At 43.3% G+C, this 27,719-nt stretch overlaps 1 protein-coding gene and 1 long non-coding RNA gene across 7 annotated transcripts in view; one reads left to right on the top strand and one right to left on the bottom strand.

Moving 5' to 3' along the window:
* The window catches only part of LOC138424204 (uncharacterized), a 29,084-nt gene extending 23,859 nt beyond the window's left edge, over positions 1 to 5,225 (top strand). Inside the window, exon 4 of the long non-coding RNA XR_011250681.1 lies at positions 2,586 to 5,225. This is a non-coding gene — a long non-coding RNA (uncharacterized lncRNA). The remainder of the gene's footprint in view (positions 1 to 2,585) is intronic.
* Positions 1,173 to 26,934, bottom strand: LOC138424202 (zinc finger protein 621-like). 6 transcript variants are annotated; one of them, XM_069560707.1, is made up of 6 exons: positions 26,539 to 26,909; positions 26,005 to 26,088; positions 20,175 to 20,291; positions 6,075 to 6,201; positions 5,425 to 5,529; positions 1,173 to 4,063 (listed from the first exon to the last, which is right to left on the bottom strand). In XM_069560707.1, the coding sequence occupies exons 4-6, from the start codon at positions 6,106 to 6,108 to the stop codon at positions 3,099 to 3,101; spliced, it is 1,104 nt and encodes a 367-aa protein (XP_069416808.1). In that variant the 5' UTR covers positions 6,109 to 6,201; positions 20,175 to 20,291; positions 26,005 to 26,088; positions 26,539 to 26,909; the 3' UTR covers positions 1,173 to 3,098. The 6 variants fall into 6 exon arrangements, with proteins under 6 accessions (XP_069416808.1, XP_069416807.1, XP_069416810.1 ...); XM_069560706.1 differs by having other exon boundaries at positions 26,781 to 26,909; XM_069560709.1 differs by lacking the exon at positions 20,175 to 20,291 and having other exon boundaries at positions 26,781 to 26,934.
* Positions 26,935 to 27,719: the final 785 nt, after the last annotated feature.

Here is a 27,719-nt window from a genome sequence, read left to right as displayed (position 1 = left end):
CTTCAACCCAAGAGCTGTTGTTAAAGTGTATTAACTTTATATAAGAAAAAATATTTTCTCACTCTTTCAGTCAACATGCAAATAAGCCACAAAAACAGCAAAAAGTAGCCACTGTCCACCTCCTGGCAGTTGAGAACTCAAGGACTCTCCACAGGCCACATCAGATCTCTTTCCCCTTCCCTTTTCTTCCCTATGGACCAATTCCACTTGCTTTTCTCTCTCCTTCTAAAGTGACACCACCCAAACTATGTTTAGAGGTCTCTTTCCTGAAGACCACTGAGTTAACAGGGCAAGCCCTTTATCAATGTACACCACCAGACATCTTCTGCTCAAGGCAGCTTTCTCAAAGCATGGTCCACACTAAAGGTCTGGGCATCACCATGGATATCCACAATCAGACACTTTGTTGTAGAGCATAAACTAACACAACATTGTAAATCAACTATACTTTCATAAAACATTGTTTTAAAAATCACAATCTCTGAGAGTTAGGCCAGAAAATTACTCTTTCTATACCAGGTTATTGAGACACATGGTAAAGTTTAAGAAGCACTAATTGCAATGGAGAAACATGTAGACAGAAAAACAACTTTAAAAAAACGTATGGCCCCTTCCACAAACATTTAAGGATTTACTTTAAATTTGTGCTAATACTTTTCCAGCTTCCACGGTAGCTCAGCTGAGAAAGAATCCGCTTGCAATGCAGGAGACCCCAGTTCAATTCCTGGGTCAGGAAGATCCCCTGCAGAAGGGAAAGGCTACCTACTCCAGTATTCTTGGGCTCCCTGGTTGCTCAGATGGTAAAGAATCAGCCTGCAATGTGGGAGACTCAGGTTTGATCCCTGAGTTGGGAAGATCCCCTGGAGGAGCACATGGCAACCCATTCCAGTGTTCTTGCTTGGAGAATCCCCATGGACAGAGGAGCCTGGCAGGCTACATTCCATGAGGTCGCAAAGAGTCGGACACGACTGAGTGACTAAGCACAGCACAACAGTGCTAGGAAGGCACATGTTGGAGATATTGTGGGTTTGGTTCCAGAGGACCATGATAAAGCAAATACAGCAAGAAAGCAAGTCACGTGAATTTTTTGGTTTCCCAGTGCATATGAAAGTTGTTTACAATCTGTGAAGTGTATAATAGTATTATGTCCAAAAAAAAAAGGAGGAACAGCATTAATTAAAAATTATTTATTGCTAAAATATCTTAGCCATTTTCCGATAATGCAGTGTTGTCACAACCTTCAATTTGTAAAAAACACAGTATATGCAAAACAGATATAATGAGGTGCGATAAAATAAGGTATGCCTGTAATGCATAACTCAGTTCTTTTCCCAGGAATTACTTCACATAGTCCTTTGCATAGTTATAAAAGACCTCATCTAAAGTCAAAAGCAAGAACAATCCAAAGTTCTCCTTCACTAACCTGTCACAACCTCTTCAGAGTCCCTTGACCTGCAAGGAGATCAGACCAGTCCATCTAAAGGATCTCAACCCTGAGTGCTCATTGGAGGGACTGATGCTGAAGCTGAAGCTCCAATAATTCAGCTACCTGATACTAAGCTGACTCACTGGAAAAGACCCTGATGCTAGGAAAGACTGAAGGCAGAAGGAGAAGGTGGAGGATTAGATGGTTAAAGAGCCTCACTGATCAATGGATAAGAATTTGAGCTAACTCCAGAAGACAGTGGAGGACAGAGGAGCCTGGTGGACTGCAGGTTTGCTCCCAGGTCTGGGAAGATTTCACATAATATGGGGCAACTACGGCTACATGCCACAACTACTGAGCTCACACACCTTAGAGCCCGTGCTCCACAACAAGAGAAGCCACTGCAATGAGAAGCCCACACACCACAAGCAGAGAAAGCCCAGTGCAGCAATGAAGACCCAGTGCCAACAAAAATAAATAAATAAAAATTTAAAAACATTACACAGGCATGTTCAGATTTCCCCCAATCATCTGCTCCTATTTCTTTAGTAATTTGCCAAACTCATAATTTATGCTATCTGGAGAAAAGGAAATGCAGAAACCAACGCTTGCCAACAGCAAACGAGAACGCCCACCAAGAAAAATGTACACAATGGGTGGAGCAAAGATGAATGCTTTGCTGTATGTGTGCTTAGGAAACCAAAGTTAAAAGGAAACAACTGCATATCAAGAGCAAAACTAAAGATTTAAAGAACACACACCTTTCATGTTTCAAGACATGACTGCTATCAATCAGATAAATAATTCCGATCACTGTGTACACGTATTCCTTTTTTGGACTGTGCTGGGTCTTCTTTACTGCACAGGCTGTTCTCCACCTGCAGCAATTAAGGGCCACTCTCTAGTTGCAGTACACAGGCTTCTTGCGGCAGTGGCTTGTCGCAGAGCATAGGCTCCAGGGCTCTCAGGCTTCAGTAGCTGAGGCAGGTGGGCTCAGTAGCTGCGACACAGGGGCTCACTTCCTCCACAGCATGTGGGATCTCCTGGACCAGGGACTGAACCCATTTCTCTTGCACTGGGGGTGAATTCTTTATCCCTGAGCCACCCATGAGGCCCAATACATGTTTTTTAACTGGTTATTTTACATGATTTTTTTCAGAGACGTATGAGATCCTCAGTGGTCTGTGTCAAAGGCAACCCAACTTCAACTGCATGAAGACACCATGAACCTTCAACCACTGAACCACCTGCATTCATTTCTAAAGGCCCTGGTTGGAAACTCAGGCCAGTTCTAAACTCTGACAGATCTCACATGCCTCCCGTATCTCCCAGGCAGCTTCTCTCACATCACAGGGGCCTGACATGGGGATATCTTCTCTGAAACATCCCTAATTCACCACAGCGTCCTACCAGCACTTCACCCACAAGCAGCCCCATGATGCAGATACGGTCATTACTGATCAAGTCTGAAAGGGACCAATACGAAAGTCAAGTGTTTCCATTTTCTACCCAGAAGCGAATATATTGTATATAACACAGTCTTTAAGTGTATCTCGATTACAATGGGGTTTATGCTCAAATAGCTGGAACACAGGTACAGTGTAAAAGCTACAGATCAAGCTGAAGGTAGGTTAGATCCGCTGTAACAGCCAGAGAAGTGCCAAGAGAGAGGTCACGGGGGGTGAGGAGAAGGGGTCAGAATAACTGGGGACGGCTTCCCAGCAGGAGGAAGACCCTGGAAGACACGAACTACTTGGACAGGAGAAGAAAGAACCCCGGAGGCGGGCAGCAGCATGAACACGGGCCCGGAGGCAGGAATGAGGACGGCGTGTGGCAAGGCCACGGCCACAGCAGGACCAGAGCCCGGGCCCGGGAGACACCCGGGAGCCAAGGATGCAGAGGGGCCCTGGGGACGCAGCAGGGGCGGCCCGAAAGCCTTGATGGGCTTCTCCACACGGTGCCTTTTCTGATGCTGAAGAAAGCTGGGATACCACTTGAAGGCTTTTCGACACACCTTACACTCATAGGGCTTCTCTCCGGTGTGAACTCTCTGATGCTGAATGGAAGTGATCTTCTGGGTGAACGCCTTCCCACACTCCTTACACTTATAGAGCTTCTCCCCAGTGTGTAACCTCTGGTGCTGGGTCAAGGCAGTGTTGGAACTCAGACCTTTGCCACACTCCTTACATTTATAGAGCTTCTCCCCAGTGTGGATCCTCTGATGCTGGGTCAAGGCAGTTTTGGAACTCAGACCTTTGCCACACTCCTTACATTCATAGGGTCCTTTGCCAATGTGATTTTTCTCATGTATGATACAGTTCTGGCTGGACTTGAAAGCTTTGCCACACTCCTTGCACTTGAAGGGCTTTTCCCCAGTGTGCCTACTCTGATGCCGAAGGAGCTGTGAGTTATATCGGAAGATCTTCCCACATTCTTTGCATTTGTAGAACTTCATGCCACCTCGAAGTATCAGATTTGGGTTCAGATTGATAGTCTGCCACACTGCCTTGCTTTCAAAATCCAAGTGCTGAGACCCGTTCGTGAGAAGCCCTCCCACGGGCCTGCCGTGGGCCTCTGTGCCCTCGGAGGCTTGCTGCTCTACCGCTGGCTCTTCTGTCTTGATGCCCCTCTCACCACCTGACCAAAGAAACCACAAGTTTCCTCGTTACTGAACTGGAAGGGAAACAGGATCCAGCAGTCCTGGTTTTCTCTTGTAGGATGTGATTTTTTAAAATACACCCATGAGATGGTTATGAGCTTCCATAAAGGAGGATGAGAGAGAAAAAGAAAAACAACAGCATAAACTGGACAAGCGATGACACTGCAGTCCAGGAAGTGCCTCTTATAAGGAAGGGCTGGGCAATGAACCAGTGCAGGTGAGGTGGGCAAGTGAGAGCTTCAAGAGTGGGAAGGAAAGGAAGCAAGAGGGGAAAAAAAGAGCAAAAAAAGAATGGGTGAGGTAAGATGGACCAGCACGAAATGCAAACAGGCTTCAAAAGAAAGAGAGGGAGACCCCCCAAGGAGGGAAAAGACAATGGTGAGATGAAGGGGAGCAGCTGAGAAGCCCAGAAACACAAACAGAGAAACGATGGATCCCAATGCCCCACCTGAAGCCAGGAAACCACCCCCAATTTTGAATTCTAAATAACAGCCTGACAATTCTACTTTTAAATATTTCATATAATATTCTAGGATAAAAGATTATTTATTTCAGAAAGTCAGTGGGAATACAAGTTGATTGGAGAACTGTAGGCCACCGTGGTTTTACTGCTAAAGAAACCACTTTTTACAGTATCACAATATGTGTGAGAAGTGAGGCCTGGAAAGTTTCTTCCTAAAGAAAAGAAAAGTGAATTCTCTCAGTCACATCCGACTCTGCGACCACACGGACTGTAGCCTGCCAGGCTCCTCCACCCATGAGACTTTTCAGGCAAGAATACTGGAGTGGGTTGCCATTTCCTTCTCCAGGGGATCTTCCCAACCAAGGGATTAAATCTAGGTCTCCCACATTGCAGGCAGATTCTTTACCATCTGAGCCACCTGGGAATGAGTAAAGAAAACCCAAATAATTACAGCCTCCCAGGACTAACTCATCAGCAAAGATTCCAGGAAATTTTAGGGTAAGTGGGTGTGTGTGTTCGGTGTGGAAATGGGGCAGTATTCTTGCCCTTTCCTCTATGGCCCCATTTAAAACAAATTCCTTGTAAACCACAACATTATGGCATCAGGAACTTTAAAATACTAAAAATGATATAAACACTAAAAAGGAAAATAAAATCATAGCTGTGGTACAAATCAATCAGTTTGATGCACAGAATCACACCTTCTTATAAAGTATGGCTGAAACCCTGCCATGAAAACTGTCCTTACAGGTTTGGGACAGGAACTCAATACAGGTCAGAGGGTCAGCTACAGGGAGCTTTGCTCTCAAATGCAGAAGAAACATTTCCAGTAAACCAGGAAGGCGAAACCAGATGGTGCTAAGTCCCCTTACTCACCTGGACAGATGCCTCTCAAATCCTCTGTTTCCCAGGGATCGGGGTCCCATGGAGCTTCCCCTCTCTCCAGCTGGGAGATCAGATCAGGTCTGGGGAATGGAGACACTACTCCAACAAGAAAGAGAGACAGACAAGTTGAGGAGAGACATCCAGAGCTGTTACTGAGATCCCTCTGCCCAACCCAAGGCAGGCGAGTTGAGCTGGGGGGAGAAGGGGACTGCCTGGGGGACCAATGAGCCACACAGGGGTTCTGAGGAAGGGGTCCAAACTGCACTCCATGGCAAGATCAGGGAGACAGTGATTCTCCCCAGGGAGAAAGTGCAAGTTCGCCCTGACTCAGAAGAAAGGACATCCCCTCAGGAAGGATGAATGTACCCATATCCTGGGAGGCTCCTGCACACAGGAGAGGGCCCACATCCACAACATTGCAAGGACAGAAGAATTGAGGTCACCTGGGGGCACCCCAAGAGTCCTTTCCCTCAGGGTCCAAAACCACACTCTTCCCTGGGAAGGAATAAAGTCCAACTTCAAAGCCAAGGGGAACCTGGGATTTCCCCACCCAGCATCTCCACAGAACCCTAAGGACTACTAGAACTCCCAAGACATCTGAGGAAGATATCAGCTATCAGAGGGCCACTGAGAGACCTTACCGAGGGAAGCCACGTTTGCGTAATTCTCCAGCATCACCTCCCTGTACAGGGCCCTCTGTGCAGAGTCCAGGCTGGCCCATTGGTTCTGGGTGAAGTACACGGCCACGTCCTCAAAGGTCACTGGCTCCTGAAACAACAGGTTCCTGCTCAGGCTCTGAGTGAGGGCCGGAGGGGGCCAGTGTGAGCTTCAGGGAAGAAATGGACCTGCCAAGGTCTGTGACTCTGAGCCCCATGGAAGGTCTGTTCTACGGACAAGAGCACTGGTTTCCACCTTCAAACGTGGATCACCAAGGCTGTCCTACCTGCTCAGCTCTGTGGCTCCAAACCTCACCACCCGGCAGCAGGGGCTCTCCAGGCTGTAACTGTGTCAACCTCTTAGGTTCCTGTCTCCACGGAGCTGCCTCTCTAGCATCGGCCGCCCTGACACACCATAGTAAAAGCTGCTCAGTTGTGTCTTTGCAACCCCATGGACTGTAGCCTGCCAGGCTCCTCTGTCCACGGAATTCTCCAAGCCAGAATACTGGAGTCATAGCCATTCCTTTCTCCAGGGGATCTTCCCAACCCAGAGATCAAGGCCAGGTCTCCTGCACTGGAGGTGGATTGTTTACCATCTGAGCCCCCAGGGAAGCCCAAGAATACTGGAGGGGGTAGTCTGTTCTTTCTCCATCAGATCTTCCTGACCCAGGATCAAACCAGGGTCTCCTGCATTGCAGGCAGATTCTTTACCAGCTGAGTTACCAGGGAAGTCTGAGGTACCCATAACCTGTCACCTTATTCTCTGTACACCAACTACTCTCCCCATCTCTGCTCAGCGAAAATACACGTGTACAACCACATATGTTCCCCGCCCTAGTTTCTCTCTAGCCTTCTCCACCAGCTTCCACTACATGCAGAGAAGCCACTCCTTTGAAATAGTCCCACTACAGCTACACATTTAAAACAATGAAATTAGAACTTTAACACCATCTACAAAAAGAAACTCAAAATAGATTAATTAAATGTAAGACCAGATACTATAAAACTCTTAGAGGAAAATATAGGCAGAACACTCTGAAATAAATTGCAGCAATATCTTTTTCAATTCTCCCAGAGTAATGGAAAGAAGAAAATGAGGCCTAATTACACTCAAAAGCCTTTGCACAGAAAAACCCAGAGTGGGAGAAAGTATCTGCAAGTAATATTACCAATAAGGGATTAATCTCCCAAATTTACAAACAGCACTTGTATTCAATATTAAAAAAACAAATGAGCAGAAGATCTAAACAGACATCTCCAAGGAAGACATACACATGGCCAAGAAGCACACGAAAAGATGCAACTCAAAACTACAATGAGGTATCACAATGATCCGAGGAGCCATCATCTAAAAATCTACCAACAATAAATGCTGGAGAGGGTGTGGTGAAAAGAGAACCTCCCTATACTGCTGATGGGAAAGTAAACTGATACAGACTTTGTGGAGAAAAGTACAGAGGTTCCTTAAAAAACTAAAAATAGCAATGTTCAGGAAATCCAAGATGGTGGAGGCATAAATGGACAAGGTGTACTTCTCTCTCCATGGATTCATCAGGAATATAACTTCAGACACAGATGATCTTGCAGAACACCAGCTGAGAGCGAGCAGGAGTACCCGATCACCAGAAAAGTATATATAAAACCATGCAAACTCTGTAGGACAAAAGAAGTAGGGGGAAAAAGAGGAGTGTGATGAGGACTGCACCTGGAGGTGAACTGAAGGAAAGGTGAGATCCCACATTGAGGCAACCATTTGGGACAGAGGAGAAACATTTGAGGCTGATGGGACAGTGAGGCAACTGATCTGTGATTATCTGAATGGAATGCGAATCACACGGACAATCCTTGCTGCAGCCATATGTACCCTGAACAGGGATGCTGTGTAACTTCAGTGGCTCAGTTAATCCAAATTTTTGCGACCCCATGGACTGCAGCACGCCATGCTTCCCCATCCATCACCAACTCCTGGAGCTTACTCAAACTCATATCCATCAAGTTGGTGAGCCATCCAACCATCTCGTTCTCTGTTGTCCCCTTCTCCTCCTGCCTTCAATCTTTCCCAGCATCAGGGTCTTTTCCAATGGGTCAGTTCTTCCCATCAGGTGGCCAAAGTATCACAGCCTCAGCTTGAGCATCAGTCCTTCAAATGAACATTCAGGACTGATTTCCTTTAGGATGGACTGGTTGGATCTGCTTGAAGTCCAAGGGACGCTCAAGAGTCTTCTCCAACACCACAGTTCAAAAGCATCAATTCTTTGGCGCTCATCTTTCTTTATGGTCCAACTCTCACCTCCATACACGACAACTGGAAAAATAGCTTTGACTAGACGGACCTTTGTCAGCAAAGTAATGTCTCTGCTTTTTAATATGCTGTCTAGATTGGTCATAGCTTCTCTTTCAAGCAGCAAGTGTCTTTTAATTTCATGGCAGCAGTCATCATCTGCAGTGATTTTGGAGCCCCCCAAAATAAAGTCTATCACTGTTTCCATTGTTTCCCCATCTATTTGCCATGAAGTGATGGGAACTGTACAAAAAAGATCTTCAAGACCCAGATAATCATGATGGTGTGATCGCTCACCTAGAGCCAGACATCCTGGAATGTGAAGTCAAGTGGGCCTTAGAAAGCATCACTACAAACAAAGCTAGTGGAGGTGATGGAATTCCAGTAGAGCTATTTCAAATCCTAAAAGATGATGCTGTGAAAGTGCTGCACTCAATATGCCAGCATATTTGGAAAACTCAGCAGTGGCCACAGGACTGGAAAAGGTCAGTTTTCATTCCAATTCCAAAGAAAGGCAATGACAAAGAATGCTCAAACTATCGCACAATTGCACTCATCTCACATCGTAGTAAACTAATGCTCAAAATTCTCCAAGCCAGGCTTCAGCAATACAGGAACCATGAACTTCTAGATGTTCAAGCTGGTTTTAGGAAAGGCAGAGGAACCAGAGAGCAAATTGCCAACATCCGCTGGATCATCAAAAAAGGAAGAGAGTTCCAGAAAAACATCTATTTCTGCTTTATTGACTATGCCAATGCCTTTGACTGTGTGGATCACAATAAACTGTGGAAAATTCTGAAAGAGATGGGAATACCAGACCACCTGACCTGCCTCTTGAGAAACCTATATGCAGGTCAGGAAGCAACAGTTCGAACTGGACATGGAACAACAGACTGGTTCCAAACAGGAAAAGGAGTACATCAAGGCTGTATATTGTCACCCTGCTTATTTAACTTATATGCAGAGTACATCATGAGAAACTCTGGGCTGGAAGAAGCACAAGCTGGAATCAAGATTGCCAGGAGAAATATCAATAACCTCAGCTATGCAGATGATACCACCCTTATGGCAGAAAGTGAAGAGGAGCTAAAGAGCCTCTTGATGAAAGTGAAAGAGGAGAGTGAAAAAGTTGGCTTAAAGCTCAACATTCAGAAAAAGAAGATCATGGCATCCGGTGCCATCACTTCATGGGAAATAGATGGGGAAACAGTGGAAACAGTGTCCGACTTTATTTTGGGCGGGGGGGGTCCAAAATCACTGCAGATGGTGATTGCAGCCATGAAATTAAAAGACGCTTACTACTTGGAAGAAAAGATATGACCAACCTAGATAGCATATTCAAAAGCAGAGATATTACTTTGGCAACAAAGGTCCGTCTAGTCAAGGCTATGGTTTTTCCAGTGGTCATGTATGGTTGTGAGAGTTGGACTGTGAAAGAAGCTGAGCGCCGAAGAATTGATGCCTTTGAACTGTGGTTTTGGAGAAGACTCTTGAGAGTCCCTTGGACTGCAAGGAGATCCAACCAGTCCACTCTAAAGGAGACCAGTCCTGGGTATTCATTGGAAGGACTGATGCTGAGGCTGAAACTCCAGTACTTTGGCCACCTCATGCGAAGAGTTGACTCACTGGAAAAGACCCTGATGCTGGGAGGGATTGGGGGCAGGAGGAAACAGGGATGACAGAGAATGAGATGGCTTGATGGCATCACGGACTCGATGCACATGAGTCTGGGTGAACTCTGGGAGTTGGTGACGGACAGGGAGGCCTGGAGTGCTGAGATTCATGGGGTCACAAAGAGTCGGACATGACTGAGTGACTGAACTGACGGGACCAGATGCCGTCGTCTTACTTTTCTGAATGTTGAGTTTTAAGCCAGCTTTTTCACACTGCTCTTTCACTTTCATTAAGAGGATTCATCTCTAGTTCTTCTTCGCTTTCTGCCATAAGGGTGGTGTCATCTTTGTATCTGAGGTTATTGATATTTCTCCCGGCAATCTTGATTCAACCTTGTGCTTCATCCAGCCCAGCATTTTGCATGATGTACTCTGCATATAAATAAGCAGGGTGACAATATACAGCTTTACGTATTCCTTTCCCAATTTGGAACCATCTGATGTTCCATGTTCAGTTCTGTTGCTTCTTGACCTGTACACAGATTTCTCAGGAGGCAGGTAAACTGGTATGGTATTCCCATCTCTTTAAGAATTTTCCAGTTTGTTGTGATCCACACAGTCAAAGGCTTTGACACAGTCAATAAAGCAGAAGTAGATTTTTTCTGGAACTCTCTTGCTTTTTCAGTGATCCACTGGATGCTGGCAATTATCTCTGGTTTCTCTGCCTTTTGTAAATCCAGCTTGAAAATCTGGAAATTCACAGTTCACGTACTGATGAAGCCTAGCTTGGAGAATTTTGAGCATTACTTTGCTAACATGTGAGATGAGTGCACTTATGTGGTAGTTTGAACATTCTTTGGCATTGCCTTTCTTTGGGATTGGAATGAAAACTGACCTTTTCCAGTCCTGTGGCCACTGCTGAGTTTTCCAAATATGCTGGCATATTGAGTGCAGCACTTTCACAGCATCATCTTTTAGGATTTGAAATAGCTCCACTGGAATTCCATCACCTCCACTAGCTTTGTTTGTAGTGATGCAATAAGGAGTTCATGATCTTGGCCACAGTCAGCTCCCGGTCTTGTTTTTGCTGACTGTATACAGTTTCTCCATCTTTGGCTGCAAAGAACATAATCAGTCTGATTTCAGTTTTGACCATCTGGTGATGTCCATGTGCAGAGTCTTATCTTGTGTTATTGGAAGAGGGTGTTTTCTATGACCAGTGTGTTCTCTTGGCAAAACTCTGTTGGCCTTTGCCTTGCTTCATTTTCTACCCCAAGGTCAAAGTTGCCTGTTCCTCCTGGTATCTCTTGACTTCCTACATTTGCATTCTAGTCCCCTGTGATGAGGAGAACAACTTTTTTTGGTGTTACTTCTGGAAGGTCTTGTAGGTCTTCACAGAACCATTCAGCTTCTTCGGCATTAGTGGTTGGGGCACAGACTTGGATAACTGTGATATTGAATGGTTTGCCTTGGAAACAAACAGAGATCATTCTGTTGTTCTTGAGACTGCAGCCAAGTACTGTATTTCAGACTCTCTTGTTGACTATGAGGGGTACTCCATTTCTTCTAAGGGATTCTTGCCCACAGTAGTAGTTATAATGGTCATCTGAATTAAGTTCGCCCAGTCCATTTCAGTTCACTGATTCCTAAAATGTTGATCTTCACTCTTGCCTTCTCCTGTCTGACTACTTCCAGTTTACCTTGATTCATGGACCTAACATTCCAGGTTCCTATGGAATACTGTTTCTTTACAGATTCAGATTTTACTTCTACCACCAGTCACTTCCACAACTGGGCGTTGTTTTCGCTTTGGCTCAGACTCTTCATTCTTTCTGGAGTTTCTCCTTGGACAGGGACAGAATTCCCCTAGAAAGCATAGCAGCTGGGAGCTGAAGCTTAGTGATTTCAGAGCAATTCCAGGGCAGGGTCTACTACTGACTGCAGGGAGATGGCTGGAGTGGACATGAGGGAGGAGACTATAGTGGGAAACGCATGTGAAAGAAAGCCAGGCAAACATGGAGGCAGGGTGATACTGCTGAGTCACACACGGGGTGGAGCCGTCTCTATAGCCTCTCTCTCCCCACACATTCAACACTGGACAGATGAAAGACCCCAGAAAGGGTGGCCCTCTAAGCACCTGATGCTCTGAGCAACAGAGAAGAATCCCACCAGCGTGGCCCTTTGGTACCTGATGTACCAAACAACAGAGAAGGACCCCAGCCAGGGTGGCCCTTTAAGTGCCTGATGCACTGAGAAACAAAAATGAACCCCAACTGGTGGATCCTGTGAGTGCCTGACATGCCAGAATCAGAGAAGGACCCTAACCCAAAGGTCCTGTAAGTGTCTCAACGGGCCAAGCAAGAGAAGAACCAGCCAGAGGCCCGTGATCACCAGCTGCCAGAGGCTAGGAGACTCTAATAGGACCATAGCTCCTTTGTCTGAGGCCGCTGGTGTCCCTGAATATGCGGCGCTGACAAAATTCCCACGATCTAAGCAAGCAGCTGTGCCACCTACATGCTCAGTCCTCACTGGGGTAGAGCTGGAGAAGCTAGAAAAAGTCTTACTAGCACCATGCCTCCTGTGACAACTGCCGCCGGCACCCCTGCGTATCCGGGACTGCCAGGGTCCCTGTGATGCATGCTCTCTTGCCATCTCCTCACGCGAACCCCACTGGGACAGAGCAGCCAGAGGCTAGAAAAACCTTAAGAGCACCATCCTTCCTGCTGCCCTAGACAGTGGCTCCCCTGAGTACCTGAGACTGCCAGGGCGCCAGTGATCCAAGCAGCTACACCACCTACACACCCAGTCCTCCCCGGGGCAGATCCAGTTCCTCCAGGGCAGCCTCGGGAGCAAACCCCTGTGGATGACTCACGCAGAGGTGGTGACAAAACCACAACTGAAACCCAGGGGCAGTGTGGCTAAGAAAAAGAACCCAAAACCTCCCCACCAGTGGTACAAGCTGCAGATTAAATCCACATTATCAACTAGGCAGATTTTGTGTCTATGGACTATATAAAAGGTCAATGAGAGGTCCCGCAAAAGAAAACACACTAGCATTGGCAGTTTCGGACACTGGAGGCAAGAACACGCTGGAGGAGGACCAGATTAGAGTCTGAGCTGCCCCCACAACAGATTCAGAGACCAGCCCAGTATTGGCGGGCATACTAGGGAAATTGTGACTCACAGCAAGGGAAAGGACACTGATAGTTGAGATCAAAGAAAAAATTTATTATTCTTATATTTTAATTTATATGGTAGTTGCTTCTGGATTTTTTTTTCTTTTCCTCTGTTGCTACAGTTTTTGATTTTATTAGTACTATTAAATTTATTCATGCTTTTGATAATTTATTTCCTTTAAATACACCTGACTTTATGTTGCCCTTTTGCAGTTTTGAGGGGGTTTTCCCCTTAAAAATTTTTTTTTAATTTATTATTATTTTCTACATATTTTTGTCTGCTTTTCTTACTCCTTTCCTGTTGTTATTCTTTAATATATATCAATCTCCTTTAGCTACCTCTATTTAACTTTGCTTTTCTAGTCTTTTCTTCCTTTTCTCTCTTTTTCTCACCATGTTTATTAGTCTGTTTTGTTTTTGTTGCATTTTTCCCCAGTTGGTACATTGCTTTGTTTTTCCTTTCCAGTTTATGCTTTAGTTAGTTTTGTTTTTAACTGGTTGATATCATTTTTGCTCTCCTTTGCTTGATGGATGAATATCTTCTTTCTCTTTTTTTGGACTGCTTTGGTTTTGTTTATGGGTGTATATGTGTGTGTGTTGGTGAAGGAAATGGCAACCCACTCCAATATTCTTGCCTGGAGAATCCCCATGGACAGGAGCCTGGTGGGCTACAGTCCATGGGCTCGCAAGAATCGGACACAACTTAGCGACTACACCACCACCACCACTGTGTGTGTATGTATTCCATTACTGTGGTTACCATTTGCCTGATTTTGTATTTGCCATTTGTCTGGGGTTTGCACTTTGTCTCTTGTTTTAGTGCACTTGTTTTAATACCCTTTAACACCAAAACAAACCACCTGTGGAATTTCAGTTCCCAGGTCAGAGATCTGGCCCTGAGCCTTTGAAGTGGGAGCACTGACAACAAGACTCTAGACTGCCAGAAAACTCCTAACCCCAAGGAGTATTAATTAGAGAACTCCCACAAAGGCCTCCACCTGTATACAAGACTCAGCATCACCCAACTGCCAATAGCCAGTGCAGGATGCCTCACCCAAACAAACAAGACAAAAACACAAACCCAGTCACCAGCAGACAAGATTACAACCTCATACAGCCCTGCCCACCAGAGGAAAAAAAAAACTTACCTCCTACCACCAAAGCACAAGCACAAGTCACACCCAACAGAAGCGTACACAAACCACTGGACCAACCTTGCCCACCAAGGGCAGAAACCAAAAGGAAGAAGGAATTCGACCTCAAAGCCTAAGAAAAGGAGACCTCAAACACAGTAAGGTAAAAAAAAAAAAATGAAAAGGCAGAGAAGTTCTGCACAAATGAAGGAACAAACTAGAAACACACAAGACCAACTAAACAAAGAGGAAATGGGCAAACTACCTGAAAAAGAATTCAGAATGATAACAAAGATGTTCAAAAACCTAGAAAACAGAACGAAGAAAATGCAAGAAGCAATCAATACAATTAACACAAGTAAAAAGGACACAGAAGAAATAAAGAATAAACAAACAGAGATGAATAACACAATTACTTAACTTAAAAATACTCTAGAAGGAACCAATAGTAGATTAATGGAAGCAGAAGAACAAATAAGTGAGCTGGAAGATAGAATGGTGGAAGTAACTGCTGAAAAGCAGAATAAAAGAAAAAGAATGAAAAGAATTGAGGATAGCCTGAGACCTCTGAGACAACATTAAATGCATCAACATTCAAGTTATAGGGGTCCCAGAGGAAGAAGAGAAAAAGAAAGACACTGAGAAAAATTTTGAAGACATTATAGTTGAAAACTTCCCCAGTATAGGAAAGGAAATAGTTAATCAAGCCAAGAAATGTAGAGAGGCCCATATAGGATAAACCAAAGGAGAAACACGTTGAGACACATACTAATCAAGCTGACAAAGATAAACACAAAGAAAGAATATTAACAGCAGCAAGGGAAAAGCGATAAGTAACATATAAGGGAAAACTCATACAATTAACAGAGATCTTTCAGCGGAAACTCGCAGGCCAAAGGGGATGGCAGGATACATTTGAAGTACTGAAAGAAAATGTTTACAACCAAAATTGCTCTACCCAGCAAGGATCTCATTCTAAATCAATGCAGAAATCAAATGCTTTACAGACAAGCAAAAGTTAAGAGAATTTAGCTTCACCAAACCAGCTTTACAAAAAATATTAAAGGGACATATATAAGCAATAAACACAAGAGAAAGGAAAGACTTATGAAAACAAACCCAAAACAATTAAATGTCTTAATTCACATTTTAAAAATGTCAATAGGAACATATACATCAATAATTACTTTTAAATGTAATGGATTAAACACTCCAACCAAAAGATACAGACTGGCTGAATGGAAACAAAAACAAGATCCATATATATGCTGTCTACAACAGACCCACTTCAGACTAGAGATACATATAGACTGAAAGTAAAACGATGAAAAAAGATACTCCATACAAATGGAAATCAAAAAAGCTGGAGTAGTGATTCTCAATGTCAGACAAAACAGACATTAAAATAAAGAATACTACAAGAGGTAAAGAAGGACACTACATAATGATCAAGGGATCAATCCAAGAAGACATAAAGATTGTAAGTATCTATGCACCCAACATGAGTGTCTTGCCCATGCGTGTACAGGGGTCTCCAGCAGACGCATGGGTCAGTGGTGGCCCACTGCATGCCTGGGAGCACTGAGTATGCCTGCACAAGACCTTCTGAAGGAGCTCCCCATTATCTTCATTACTTCCATCATAGTTTGGCCTCAGGTGAAACAACAGGGAGGGAACACAGCACTGCTCAGGAACATAAAATTGGATTGAAGATTTGCTGGGCAGGGCCCGGCCCATCAGAGCAAGACCCAGTTTCCCACTCAGTTTCTCCCATGAATCTTCCATAAGCCTCTTATACTTATCCATCAGAGGGCAGTTCAGTTCAGTCTCAGTCCTGTCTGACTCTTTGCAACTCCATGGACAGCAGCACGCCAGGCTTCCCTGTCCATCAAAAACTCCCAGAGCTTACTCAAACTCATGTCCATCAAGTCAGTGATGCCATCCAATCTTCTCATCCTCTGTCTTCCCCTTCTCCTCTTGCCTTCAATCTTTCCCAGCATCAGGGTCTCTTCAATGAGTCAGTTCTTCGCGTCAGGTGGCTAAAGGATTGGAGCTTCATCTTCAGCATCAGTCCTTCCAATGAATAATCAGGAAAGATTTCCTTTAGGATTGGCTGGTTTGATCTCCTTGCAGTCCAAGACACTCTCAAGTGTCTTCTCCAATACCACAGTTCCTGGGTCTGAAAGATCCCCTGGAGAAGGAAATGGCAACCTTCTCCAGTATTCTTGCCTGGAGAATCCCATGGACAGCGGAGCCTGGCAGGCTACAGTCCACGGATAGCAAGAGTTGGACATGACTTAGCGACTACACCACCACCACCACTGTTTGAAAGCATCACTTCTTCGGCGCTCAGCTTTCTTCACAGTCCAACTCTCTCATCCATACATGACTACCAGGAAAACCATAGCTTTGACTAGATGGACCTTTGTTGGCAAAGTAATGTCTCTGCTTTTTAATATGCTGTCTAGATTGGTCACAGCTTTTCTTCCAAGGAGCGAGCATCTTTTCATTGCATGGCTGTAGTCACCATCTGCAGTGATTCTAGAGCGGAAAAAAATAAAACCTCTCACTGTTTCCATTGTTTCCCCATCTATTTGCCATGAAGTGATGGGCACAGGATGCCACATCAGAGGGCAGACAGAATGAAAACTACAATCACAGAAAACTAATCAAACTGATCACATGGATCACAGCCTTGTCTAATTCAATGGAACTATGAGCCATGACATGTAGGGCTACCCAAGACGGATGGGTCATGGTGGAGAGTTCTGACAAAACGTGGTCCACTGGAGAAGGGAACGGCAAACCACTTCATATATTCTTGCCTTGAGAACCTCATGAACATTTGAAAAAGCGAAAAGATAGGACACTGAAAGATGAACTCCCCAATATGGTGCCCAATATGCTACTGGAGAACAGTGGAGAAATAACTCCAGAAAGAATGAAGAGATAGAATCAAAGTAAAAACAACACCCAGTTGTGGATGTAACTGGTGATGGAAGTAAAGTCTGGTGCTGTAAAGAAACAGTATTCCAAAAAAAAAAAAAAAAGAAAGAAACAGTATTCCACAGGAACCTGGAATGTTAGGTCAATGAATCAAGGTAAACTGGAAGTAGTCAAACAGGAGAAGGCAAGAGTGAAGATCAACATTTTAGGAATCAGTGAACTGAAATGGACTGGAATGGGCGAACTTAATTCAGATGACCATTATAACTACTACTGTGGGCAAGAATCCCTTAGAAGAAATGGAGAACCCCTCATAGTCAACAAGAGAGTCTGAAATACAGTACTTGGCTGCAGTCTCAAGAACAACAGAATGATCTCTGTTTGTTTCCAAGGCAAACCATTCAATATCACAGTTATCCAAGTCTGTGCCCCAACCACTAATGCCGAAGAAGCTGAATGGTTCTGTGAAGACCTACAAGACCTTCCAGAGGTAACACCAAAAAAAGTTGTTCTCCTCATCACAGGGGACTAGAATGCAAATGTAGGAAGTCAAGAGATACCAGGAGGAACAGGCAACTTTGACCTTGGGGTAGAAAATGAAGCAAGGCAAAGGCCAACAGAGTTTTGCCAAGAGAACACACTGGTCATAGAAAACACCCTCTTCCAATAACACAAGATAAGACTCTGCACATGGACATCACCAGATGGTCAATACTGAAATCAGACTGATTATGTTCTTTGCAGCCAAAGATGGAGAAACTGTATACAGTCAGCAAAAACAAGACCGGGAGCTGACTGTGGCCAAGATCATGAACTCCTTATTGCAAAATTCAGGCTTAAATTGAAGAAAGTAGGGAAAACCACTTTTTTTCACTCTTGAAAAAGCAAGAAAGTTCCAGAAAAAATCTACTTCTGCTTTATTGACTGTGTCAAAGCCTTTGACTGTGTGGATCACAACAAACTGGAAAATTCTTAAAGAGATGGGAATACCATACCAGTTTACCTGCCTCCTGAGAAATCTGTGTACAGGTCAAGAAGCAACAGTTAGAACTGAACATGGAACATCAGATGGTTCCAAATTGGGAAAGGAATATGTAAAGCTGTATATTGTTACCCTGCTTATCTATATGCAGAGTACATCATGCAAAATGCTGGGCTGGATGAAGCACAAGGTTGAATCAAGACTGCTGGGAGAAATATCAATAACCTCAAATACAAAGATGACACCACCCTTATGGCAGAAAGTGAAGAGGAACTAAAGATGAAACCTCTTGATGAAAGTGAAAGAGCAGTGTGAAAAAGCTGGCTTAAAACTCAACATTCAGAAAACTAAGATCATGGCATCCAGTCCCATCACTTGATGGCAAATAGATGGGGAAACAATGAAAACAGTGACAGACTTTATTTTGGGAGGCTCCAAAATCACTGCAGATGATGACTGCAGCCATGAAATTAGAAGATACTTGCTCCTTGAAAGAAAAGCTATGACCAACCTAAACAGCATATTAAAAAGCAGAGACATTACTTTGCTGACAAAGGTCCATCTAGACAAAGCTATGGTTTTTCCAGTTGTCATGTATCCTGTTGTCATGTATGGAGGTAAGCGTTGGACCAGTCCTGAATATTCATTGGACGGACTGATGCTGAAGCTGAAACTCCAATACTCTGGCCACCTGATGCAAAGAACTGCCTCACTGGAAAAGATCCTGATGCTGGGAAAGATTGAAGGCAGGAGAAGAAGGGAACAAGAGAGGATGAGATGGTTGGATGGCATCACTGACTCAACAGACATGAGTTCTAGTAAGCTCCAGGAGTTTTTGATTGACAAGAAAGCCTGGCGAGCTGCAGTCCATGGGGCGGCAAATGCTGGACACAACTAGGAACTGAACTGAACTGAACCCAACAAAGGAGCACCTCAATACATAAGGCAAATACTAACAGACATAAAAAGGAAATTGATAGCAGCACAATAATAGTAGGGGACTTTAACACCCTCTTACACCAATGGACAGATCATCAAAACAGAAAATAAGGAAACACAAACCTTAAATGAAATATTAGACTAAATGAACCTAATTGATATCTTCAGAACTTTCCACCCAAATGCAAAGAATACACTTTCTTCTGAAGTGTACATGGAACATTCCCCAAGAGAGACCACATCTTGGGTTCCAGATCAAACCTCAGTAAATTTGAAAAATTGAAATCATATCAAGCATCTTTTCTGACCAAACTCTATGAGACTAGATATTAATTACAGGGGAAAAAAAACCTGTAAAGAAAAACACAAACATGGAGATTAAACAATAAGCTTCTATATAACAAACAGGTTACTGAAGAAATCAAAAAATTCCTAGAAACAAATGACAATGAAAACACAACAACTCAAAACCTATGGGATACAGCAAAAGCAGTTCTAAGAGGGACTTTTATAGCAATACAATCCTACCTCAAGAAACAGTAAAACATCGAATGGACAACCTAACTTTACACCTAAAACAACTGGAAAAAGAACAATAACAACAACAACAACAACAAACCCAAAGTTAGGAGAAGGAAAGAAATCTTTATGATTTTATGATCTTTATGATTGGAACAGAAATACATAAAAAAGAAATGAAGGAAGTAATAGTAAAGATTAATCAAACTAAAAGCTGGTTCTTTGAGAAAATAAGCAAAACTAACAAACCATTAGCCAGACTCATCAAGAATAAAAGGGAGAAGAATCAAATCAACAAAATTAGAAATGAAAAAAGTAGAGGTTACAACAGACAACACAGACACACAAAGGATCATAAGAGACTATTACGAGCAACTATATGCCAATAAGGGCTTCCCTTGTGGCTCAGATGGTAAAGAATCCACCTGCAATGTGGGAGACCTGGGTTCAGTCCCTGGGTTGGGAAGATCGCCTGGAGAAGGGAAAGGCTACCCACTCCAATATTCTGGCCTGGAGAGTTCCATGGACTGTATAGTCCATGACATCGCAAAGATTCGACATGACTGAGAGACTTTCACTTAGCTTCACTGCATATGCCAATAAAATGGACAACCTGGAAGAAATGGATAGATTCTTAGAAAAGTTCACTCTCGAAGACTTAACCAGGAAGAAGTAGAAATTATGAATAAGCCAATTACAAGCACTAAAATAGAAACTGTAATAAAAAATCTCCCCCAAAACAAAAGCCCAGGGCCAGATGGCTTCACAGGTGAATTCTATCAAACATTTAAAGAAGAACTAATCCCTAACCTTCTAAAACTCCTCCAAAAATTGCAGAGGAAGGAACACTTCCAAACTCATTCTACGAGTTCACCCTCACCCTGATACCAAAAACCAGACAAAGAAAACCCCAAAAAGGAAAATTATAGGCCAATATCACTGATGAACATAGATAAAAATTCTAGCAAACAGAATTCAACAATGCATTAAAAAGATCATACACCATGATCAAGTCAGGTTTATCCCAGGGATACAAGGGTTCTTTAATATATGCAAATCAATCAATGTGATACACCATATTAACAAATTGAAAGATAAAAACCTTAAGATAATCTCAATAGATGCAGAAAAAGCTCTCAACAAAATTCAACACCCATTTATGATAAAAAAAAAAACTCTTCAAAAAATGGGCATAGAAGGAACCTATCTGAACATAAAGCCCATGTATGATAAACCCACAGCAAACATTCTTCTCAATGGTGAAAAAATGAAAGCATGCCCCCTAAGATCAGGAACAAAACAAGGGTGCCCACTCTCATCACTATTACTCAACATAGTTTTGGAAGTGCTAGCTATGGCAATCAGAGAAGAAAAAGAAATAAAAGGAATCCAGATTGGAAAAGAAGAAGTAAAACTCTGTTTGCAGATGACATGATACTATACATAGAAAACCCTAAAGATACTATCAGTGAACTTAATAAAGTGGTAGGATATAAAATCAATACACAGAAATCACTTGCATTTCTACATACTAACAAAGAAATATTAGAAAGAGAAATTAAAGAATCAATCCCATTTACCATTGCAATAAAAAGAATAAATACATAGGGGCAAACCTACCTAAGGAGACAAAAGAGCTGTATAAAGAAAACTGTAAGACACTGAGGAAAGAAATCAAAGATGACATAAACAGATGGAGAGATATTCCATGCTCCTGGGTTGAAAGAATCAATATTGTGAAAATGATTATACTACCAGATGTAACCCACAGATGCAAAGCAATCCCTATCAAATTATAAATGGCATTTTCCCCACTAGAACAAAATATCTCACAATTCATAAAGAAACACAAATGATTCCGAATAGCCAAAGCAATTTGGAGGAAGAATGGAACTGGAGGAATCAACCTTCCTCGCTTCAGACTATACTACAAAGCTATAGTCATCAGAACAGTATGGTACTGGCACAAAAAACAGAAATATAGACCAATGGAACAAGATAGAAATCCCAGAGATAAACCTATGCACCTATGGATACCTTATTTTTGACAAAGGAAGCAAGAATATACAATGGGGCAAAGACAGTCTTTTCAATAAGTGCTGCTGGGAAAACTGGACAGCTATGTGTAAAAGAATGAAACTAGAACACTTCCTAACGCCATACACAAAGATAAACTCAAAATGGATTAAAGACCTAAATGTAAGACTAGAAACTATAAAACTCCTGGAGGAAAACATAGACAGGACACTCTATGACATAAATCACAGCAAAATCCTCTATGACCCATCTCCTAGAGTAATGGAAATAAAAACAAACAAGTGGGACCTAATTAAAAGCTTTTGCACAGCAAAGGAAACTATAAACACGGTGAAGAAACAACCCTCAAAATGGGGGGGAAAAAAACAGCAAATGCAACAACTGACAAAGGATTAATTTCCAAAATATACAAGCAGCTTATACCACTCAATACCAGAAAAACAAACAACTCTATGAAAACATGAGCAAAAGACCTAAACAGACATTTCTCCAAAGAAGATATAAAGACGGCTAATAAACACATGAAAGGTGCTCAACATTGCTCACTGCATTAGAGAAATGCAAATCAAAACTACAATGAGATCTCATTTCACACCGGTCAGAATGGTTATCATAAAAAATTCAACAAACAATAAATGCTGGAAAGGGTGTGGAGAAAAGGGAACCCTCTTGCACTGTTGGTGGGAATGCAAATTGATACAGCCACTATGGAGAACAGTATGAAGATTCCTCACAAAACTAGAAATAAAATTATCATATGACCCAGCAATAGCAATACTAAGCATATATCCTGAGGAAACCAAAACTGAAAAAGACACATGTAACCCAATGTTCGTTGCAGCTCTATTTACGATAGCTAGGACATGGAAGTAATCTAGATGTCCACTGACAGATGAATGTATAAAGAAGCTGTGCTACATATATACAGTGGTTTATTACTCAGTCATAAATAGGAACACATCTGAGTCAGTCCTAATGAGGTGGATAAACCTAGACCTACTATACAGAGTGAAGTAAGGCAAAAAGAGAAAAACAATTACCATATACTAATGCTTAAAAATGGAATCTAGAAAGATGGTACTGATGAAACTATCTGCAGAGAAGCAGTGGAGACACAGACTTTGAGAACAGACTTATGGACATGGCTGGGGGTAGGAGAGGAGGAGAGATTAGGAGGTATGGAGGGAGTAATATGGAAACATACACCACCATATGTAAAACATATAGCCAACGGGAATTTGCTGTATGACTCAGAGAACTCAAACTGCGGCTCTGTAACAACCTAGAGGAGTGGGATGAGGAGGGAGGTGGGAGGGATGGTCAAGTGGGAGGGAACATGGGTAAACCTATGGCTGACTCATGTTGACGTTTGGCAGAAACCAATGCAATACTGTAAAGCAATTATCCTTCAATTAAAAATAAATAAACTTTTTAAAAAGACTGGAGAAGGCACATAAATATAGGAAAGCAACATAAATATCTTTGCTTGCAGATGAAATAGCTATCTTTTTAAAAAATATCCAAGACCCAAGACAATGAAAAACATTTAAAACTGACAGAATAATTCATTAAGTTACCTAGATATAGGATAAACGAACCAAAATGATTAGTTGTATCACCGTAAATAGTCAAAAAACAAAAGGGGAGAAAATAAGATGCCATTCATATGAAAAGAGCTAAGAACAGACCCAACAAAAACCAAGATGAAGAAAACTAAATGTCTATTAAATAAAAGAGGAACTGAATAAATTATAATATACAGTGTTTCTAAATGGGAAGAATCAAACTTGTAAAGAAGTCAATCCCAAATTTTGCCTATAATTCCAACAAAATCAACTTCTTCACCAAAAAAAAAAAAAATCAATGAGATTTATGCAGCAGTTGAGGTTCATTTAAAGTCATCTGAAAAAAAAGTAACACATCATAGAGCTGAGAAGGTTTTGAAGGAAATACATTTTTGAAAGAAAAGATGAGGGGGAATTAAACACTACCTTAAAAGGACAATACTTCAAGGAAATGAGAATACAAGTCACAGATAGTGAGAAAACATTTAAAGAGACGTACATAATAAAGGACTATTATCCCAAATACACAAAGAACTCTAAAAACTCAACAGGAAAATGAACCCAATGAAAAAGTGCGCAAAAGACCCGAACAGAAATGTCACCAAAGAGGTTATACAGATGGCAAACAAGTGTACTAAAAGATACTCTACAACTTACGTGTTCAGGAAAATGCAAATTAAAACAATGAGATATCCCAACAAACCTACTAGAATGACCAAAATCTGAAACACTACCACCACTAAACACTGGTGAGGATGTGGAGCAACACGAACTCTCATTCACTGCTGGTGAAAATACAAACACTTTGGAAGACAGTTTAACAGCTCCTTATAAAACTAGAATAAACAAATTCTAACCATATGATCCATCAATCATACTCCTTCGTATCTTCCCAATGAGCTAAAAACTTATGGCCCCACAAAAACAAGCACAAAGAGTTTATAGCAGCTTTATTCACAACTGCCAAAACTTGGAAGCAAACAAATGGTCCTTCAGTAGGTGAATAAATTGTGGTACAATCAATGGAGTATTATAGAGTGCTAAAAAGAAAACAAGCTATCAAGCCATGAAGTCACACAGGAACCTGAAATGAATACTACTGAGTGAGTGAAACCAACATGAAAAGGTAGGATGCCAACTACACAGAATTGTGGAAAAAGCAAAAAGATCAACGGTTGCCAGGAAGGGAGGGCAGGACACAGGATTTTTAGAGCCTGTGAAAAGACACTGTATGATATGATAATAGTAAATACACATCATTTATACACATGTAACCACAGAATGTACAACACCAAGAATGAACCCTAGTGCAAGCTATGGACTCTGGGTGACTATGTCAGTGTAGGTTCATCAGTTGAATTCATGTACCACTCTGATAATGGGCTATCGACGTATGGGGGCAGAAAGCATTTGGGGAGTCTTGTGTTTTTGTGCAATTATGCAATGAACCTAAAATTTCTCACTGGAAAAAAAAAGAGTCTACTAAAAAAAAGAAAGATGAGACAGCAGGGAGGCAATACTTAACCTCTTACCTGGACTGCAACAACCTCCTAATTGACTCACACTCTTGCATGGAACTCACCACTATGGGCCAAAAATCCTTTTGATATGTAAATCCATCCCTTTCACATGCCCTGCTTAAAATCGTTTAGGGTCTTCCTACTGAACTCAGAAGTGAAACCAGAATCTTCACAGTGACCTCCAAAACACGTGCCTAATTGTCCCACCTCACAATGAACTAATTCCTCTAACCTCTGTCTAGAATACACCCAGCTTTCTCCCCTACCTCAGGGCTGACACATTTGCTATACTCCCTGGAAAGTTCAGCTTTGGCTCTCTCTCCAGTAGTTCTCCAGCCTATTTTTACTTCTTTCATGAGGTCTCAAGCTCATGTGACCACCTCCATGAGGGATTCCCTGACGACCAGCTTCAAAGGGAGCTTCTTTGAGGCTTCTCAAATTTGAGAGGATGCATAAGAATCACCCACAGAACTTGCTACAAGATTCCTGACCCGACCTACCCTCCTCCCCAGTATGATTACTGATCTAGGGTGGCACCTAGCAATTTGCAATTTTAATAAGCACCCAAGTGATCCTGATGCTGCCCATCTGTGTACCTCACTGCTAGGAAGCACTGCACTTGAGCAACAGGTACTTACGATATCAACTTACTTGTTTTTGGTAAAGTACCCTCCATGAGAAAGGAGAACTTGTCTGCATTATTCAGCACTATGTGCCTAATCTGAAAGCACATATGCAAAGAACAATGCAGGCCTCTCTGGGATACACCTACTATTTGTGGAGCAATCTCTTCAACTGAGAATTTTTCTCAAGCGGTTTCTCACCTAGCAACCTAATTTTATTTTTTGCTAATCCCATATTCCTAATTTATCCTCCACCCCCAAAATGCTTCCCTTTAGGCAAAGCTGTTTTCTATATTTATGCAAACAACTTTTATTTGTAGAATATCTCAAATGATCTCGATTTTCATGTTCTGGGGAAATTTCTTGACACGGGTCCCCCCTTTTCTACTTAAAACCTATATATCCAAACTTTTCACTCTACACACAAGACTCTTACCTCCTCCACCACGTATTTACAACCTTAGCCCTGGGGATGGACTCAAGAGGGAAACCAAAGCCTCGCCAAGTTAGGCCTTTTCGGTCCCTTCCTAATGACCTGATAGCTAATGTGACTTTTAAGACTGAAATGAAGGTAGGCTCACCTGAGGCCAAGTGGTTTGGAGCATGGCTGATGTCCCCTGGCTCTGTGCACTCCTCCCGCTTTGGAAAAGCAAGAACCTTAAAAGCTAAGAGAAGAAGAGCCATGAGCGCAATGGTCCCTTTTCTATATCACCAACAACCGCCCACAGTCTTCCATCTCATTTCCAGCATTGGCAGGAGTACAGGGTCTGATGGCCCCCACCTCCTCATGAATTGGTCTAGCTGGTATTCGGGACAATCCACCACCTGTCTCTTCTGCCCAAGAGCGCTCCTGGGACCATTCACACCGAGCGGACCGAGACACACATGGAACTAGGCCCCTACAGTGCTGAGTCTGAACAACTTAGAAACCTAATAAAGTGCTTATGGGGACCACGTCATTGACTCCCAAAAGTGCCTATGGAGAGGAAACAAGGGTGGCTTGATTTGGATTGAGTAAAATATTCAGGGTCACAAGAGCTATCAGGGGACGGGAGACCCTAAGAGGCTCTCCACCCAAGCAAGCAGGAGACCCCAAACATCAGATACTTCAGTACCGGCCACGGGGATCTGTTGGGCCAACTTCTTTTAAACAAAGAGGATCACGCCTCGGTGGCAAAGGTCTGGACCGGGACTCTAGGAGGTTCCGCAACCACCTCTGCGGCTTCTGTGAGGCCGAGACGCCGGGGCATCCGGTCAGAGAGAAGGGAGTTCAGGGGCAGCGTGCTGACGAGGCGCTAAGGAAAACGAGGAAGCCGGCGCCGGACGAGACTGGCAGGAAAAACTCGCCAGAACCTACCCTCTTCCCCTCCGAACCCCCAAAAGCACTCTCACAGCCCACACAGAAACGAGCACTGGCGCCCAGCGCACTTCTTGGCAGCGCATTTCGGTGGTCCAGGCGGCGCGACCTCACGTGACCCACAGGGGCGGGCTTCTGGCCGGCACTTGCCCGTGACGTCACTAGTGGGCGCCGTTACGCAGCGCTAGGGGCTGGTCCCTCCACCCTTGTGCTCCAACCGCTGAGCCGACTAGGGGCGGCGTGTCGCGGTACTGTTGACGCCTTAATCTGTTCAGATCTTGGCCTCTGGGCGCAGGTGGGGCCGCAGTTAACGGACAGCTTCATCAGCTGTTTGCCTCATTTTCTCTGTGGGTCATCTGGAGTCTGGGCTGCGCAGTTTGGGGAGAGTGACTCCTGCTGTGTCATCTCTCAGAGGCCCACGCCAGGGATCGTGCTTGTGTCCTAGGCCGGGCAGCCCTTAGGAAAACCATGGTTTCTATCTACCTTTTTCAAGCCCTCTCCCTTCCTAGGACCTAGGTGTGTCGGGAACGTTTTAGGATAGAACTAGACCCACTCCTGTTTGGACAACGGTGTACCAGTCCACCAGGCCCCTCTGTCCATGGGATTCTCCAGGCAAGAATACTGAAGTGAGTAGCCATTTCCTCCTCAAGGGGGATCTTTCACACCCAGGGATCAAACCCGCATCTCCTGCATTTGCAGGCTGATTCTTCACCACTGATCTGCCTGGGAATCCGGTTCAAACTGCTGAATGGTTTCAGTCCTGAGGACTACCCTGGGGTCCCTGGTCTATGCCAATTGTGGTTGCCATTCAAGGTAACTGAGGTACATACATTGCTCTAAATGTGCCCAGGCGACCTGGGTCCTGTGTCCACACCACCGTGGGAGAATTGGAAATGGGAAGAACAGTGCCCGCCATTTCTGTGGCCAAATGTGTATGGG

This window comes from Ovis canadensis, chromosome 19, assembly GCF_042477335.2.
Source record: "Ovis canadensis isolate MfBH-ARS-UI-01 breed Bighorn chromosome 19, ARS-UI_OviCan_v2, whole genome shotgun sequence".
Classification (NCBI taxonomy): Eukaryota; Metazoa; Chordata; class Mammalia; order Artiodactyla; family Bovidae; genus Ovis; species Ovis canadensis.
This window is presented reverse-complemented; position numbering and strand designations above follow the sequence as displayed.

Coding starts and splice junctions, on each gene's coding strand:
- LOC138424202 (XM_069560704.1), bottom strand. CDS start 16,098: ATGGATAAGTATAAGAGGCTTATGGAAGATTCATGGGAGAAACTGAGT. Junction 6,202..15,894: donor ATGGGGAGCTCCTTCAGAAG/GTCTTGTGCAGG, acceptor CTGTTGTTTCAG/GAGCCAGTGACCTTTGAGGA. Junction 5,530..6,074: donor CGCAAACGTGGCTTCCCTCG/GTAAGGTCTCTC, acceptor TTGTTGGAGTAG/TGTCTCCATTCCCCAGACCT.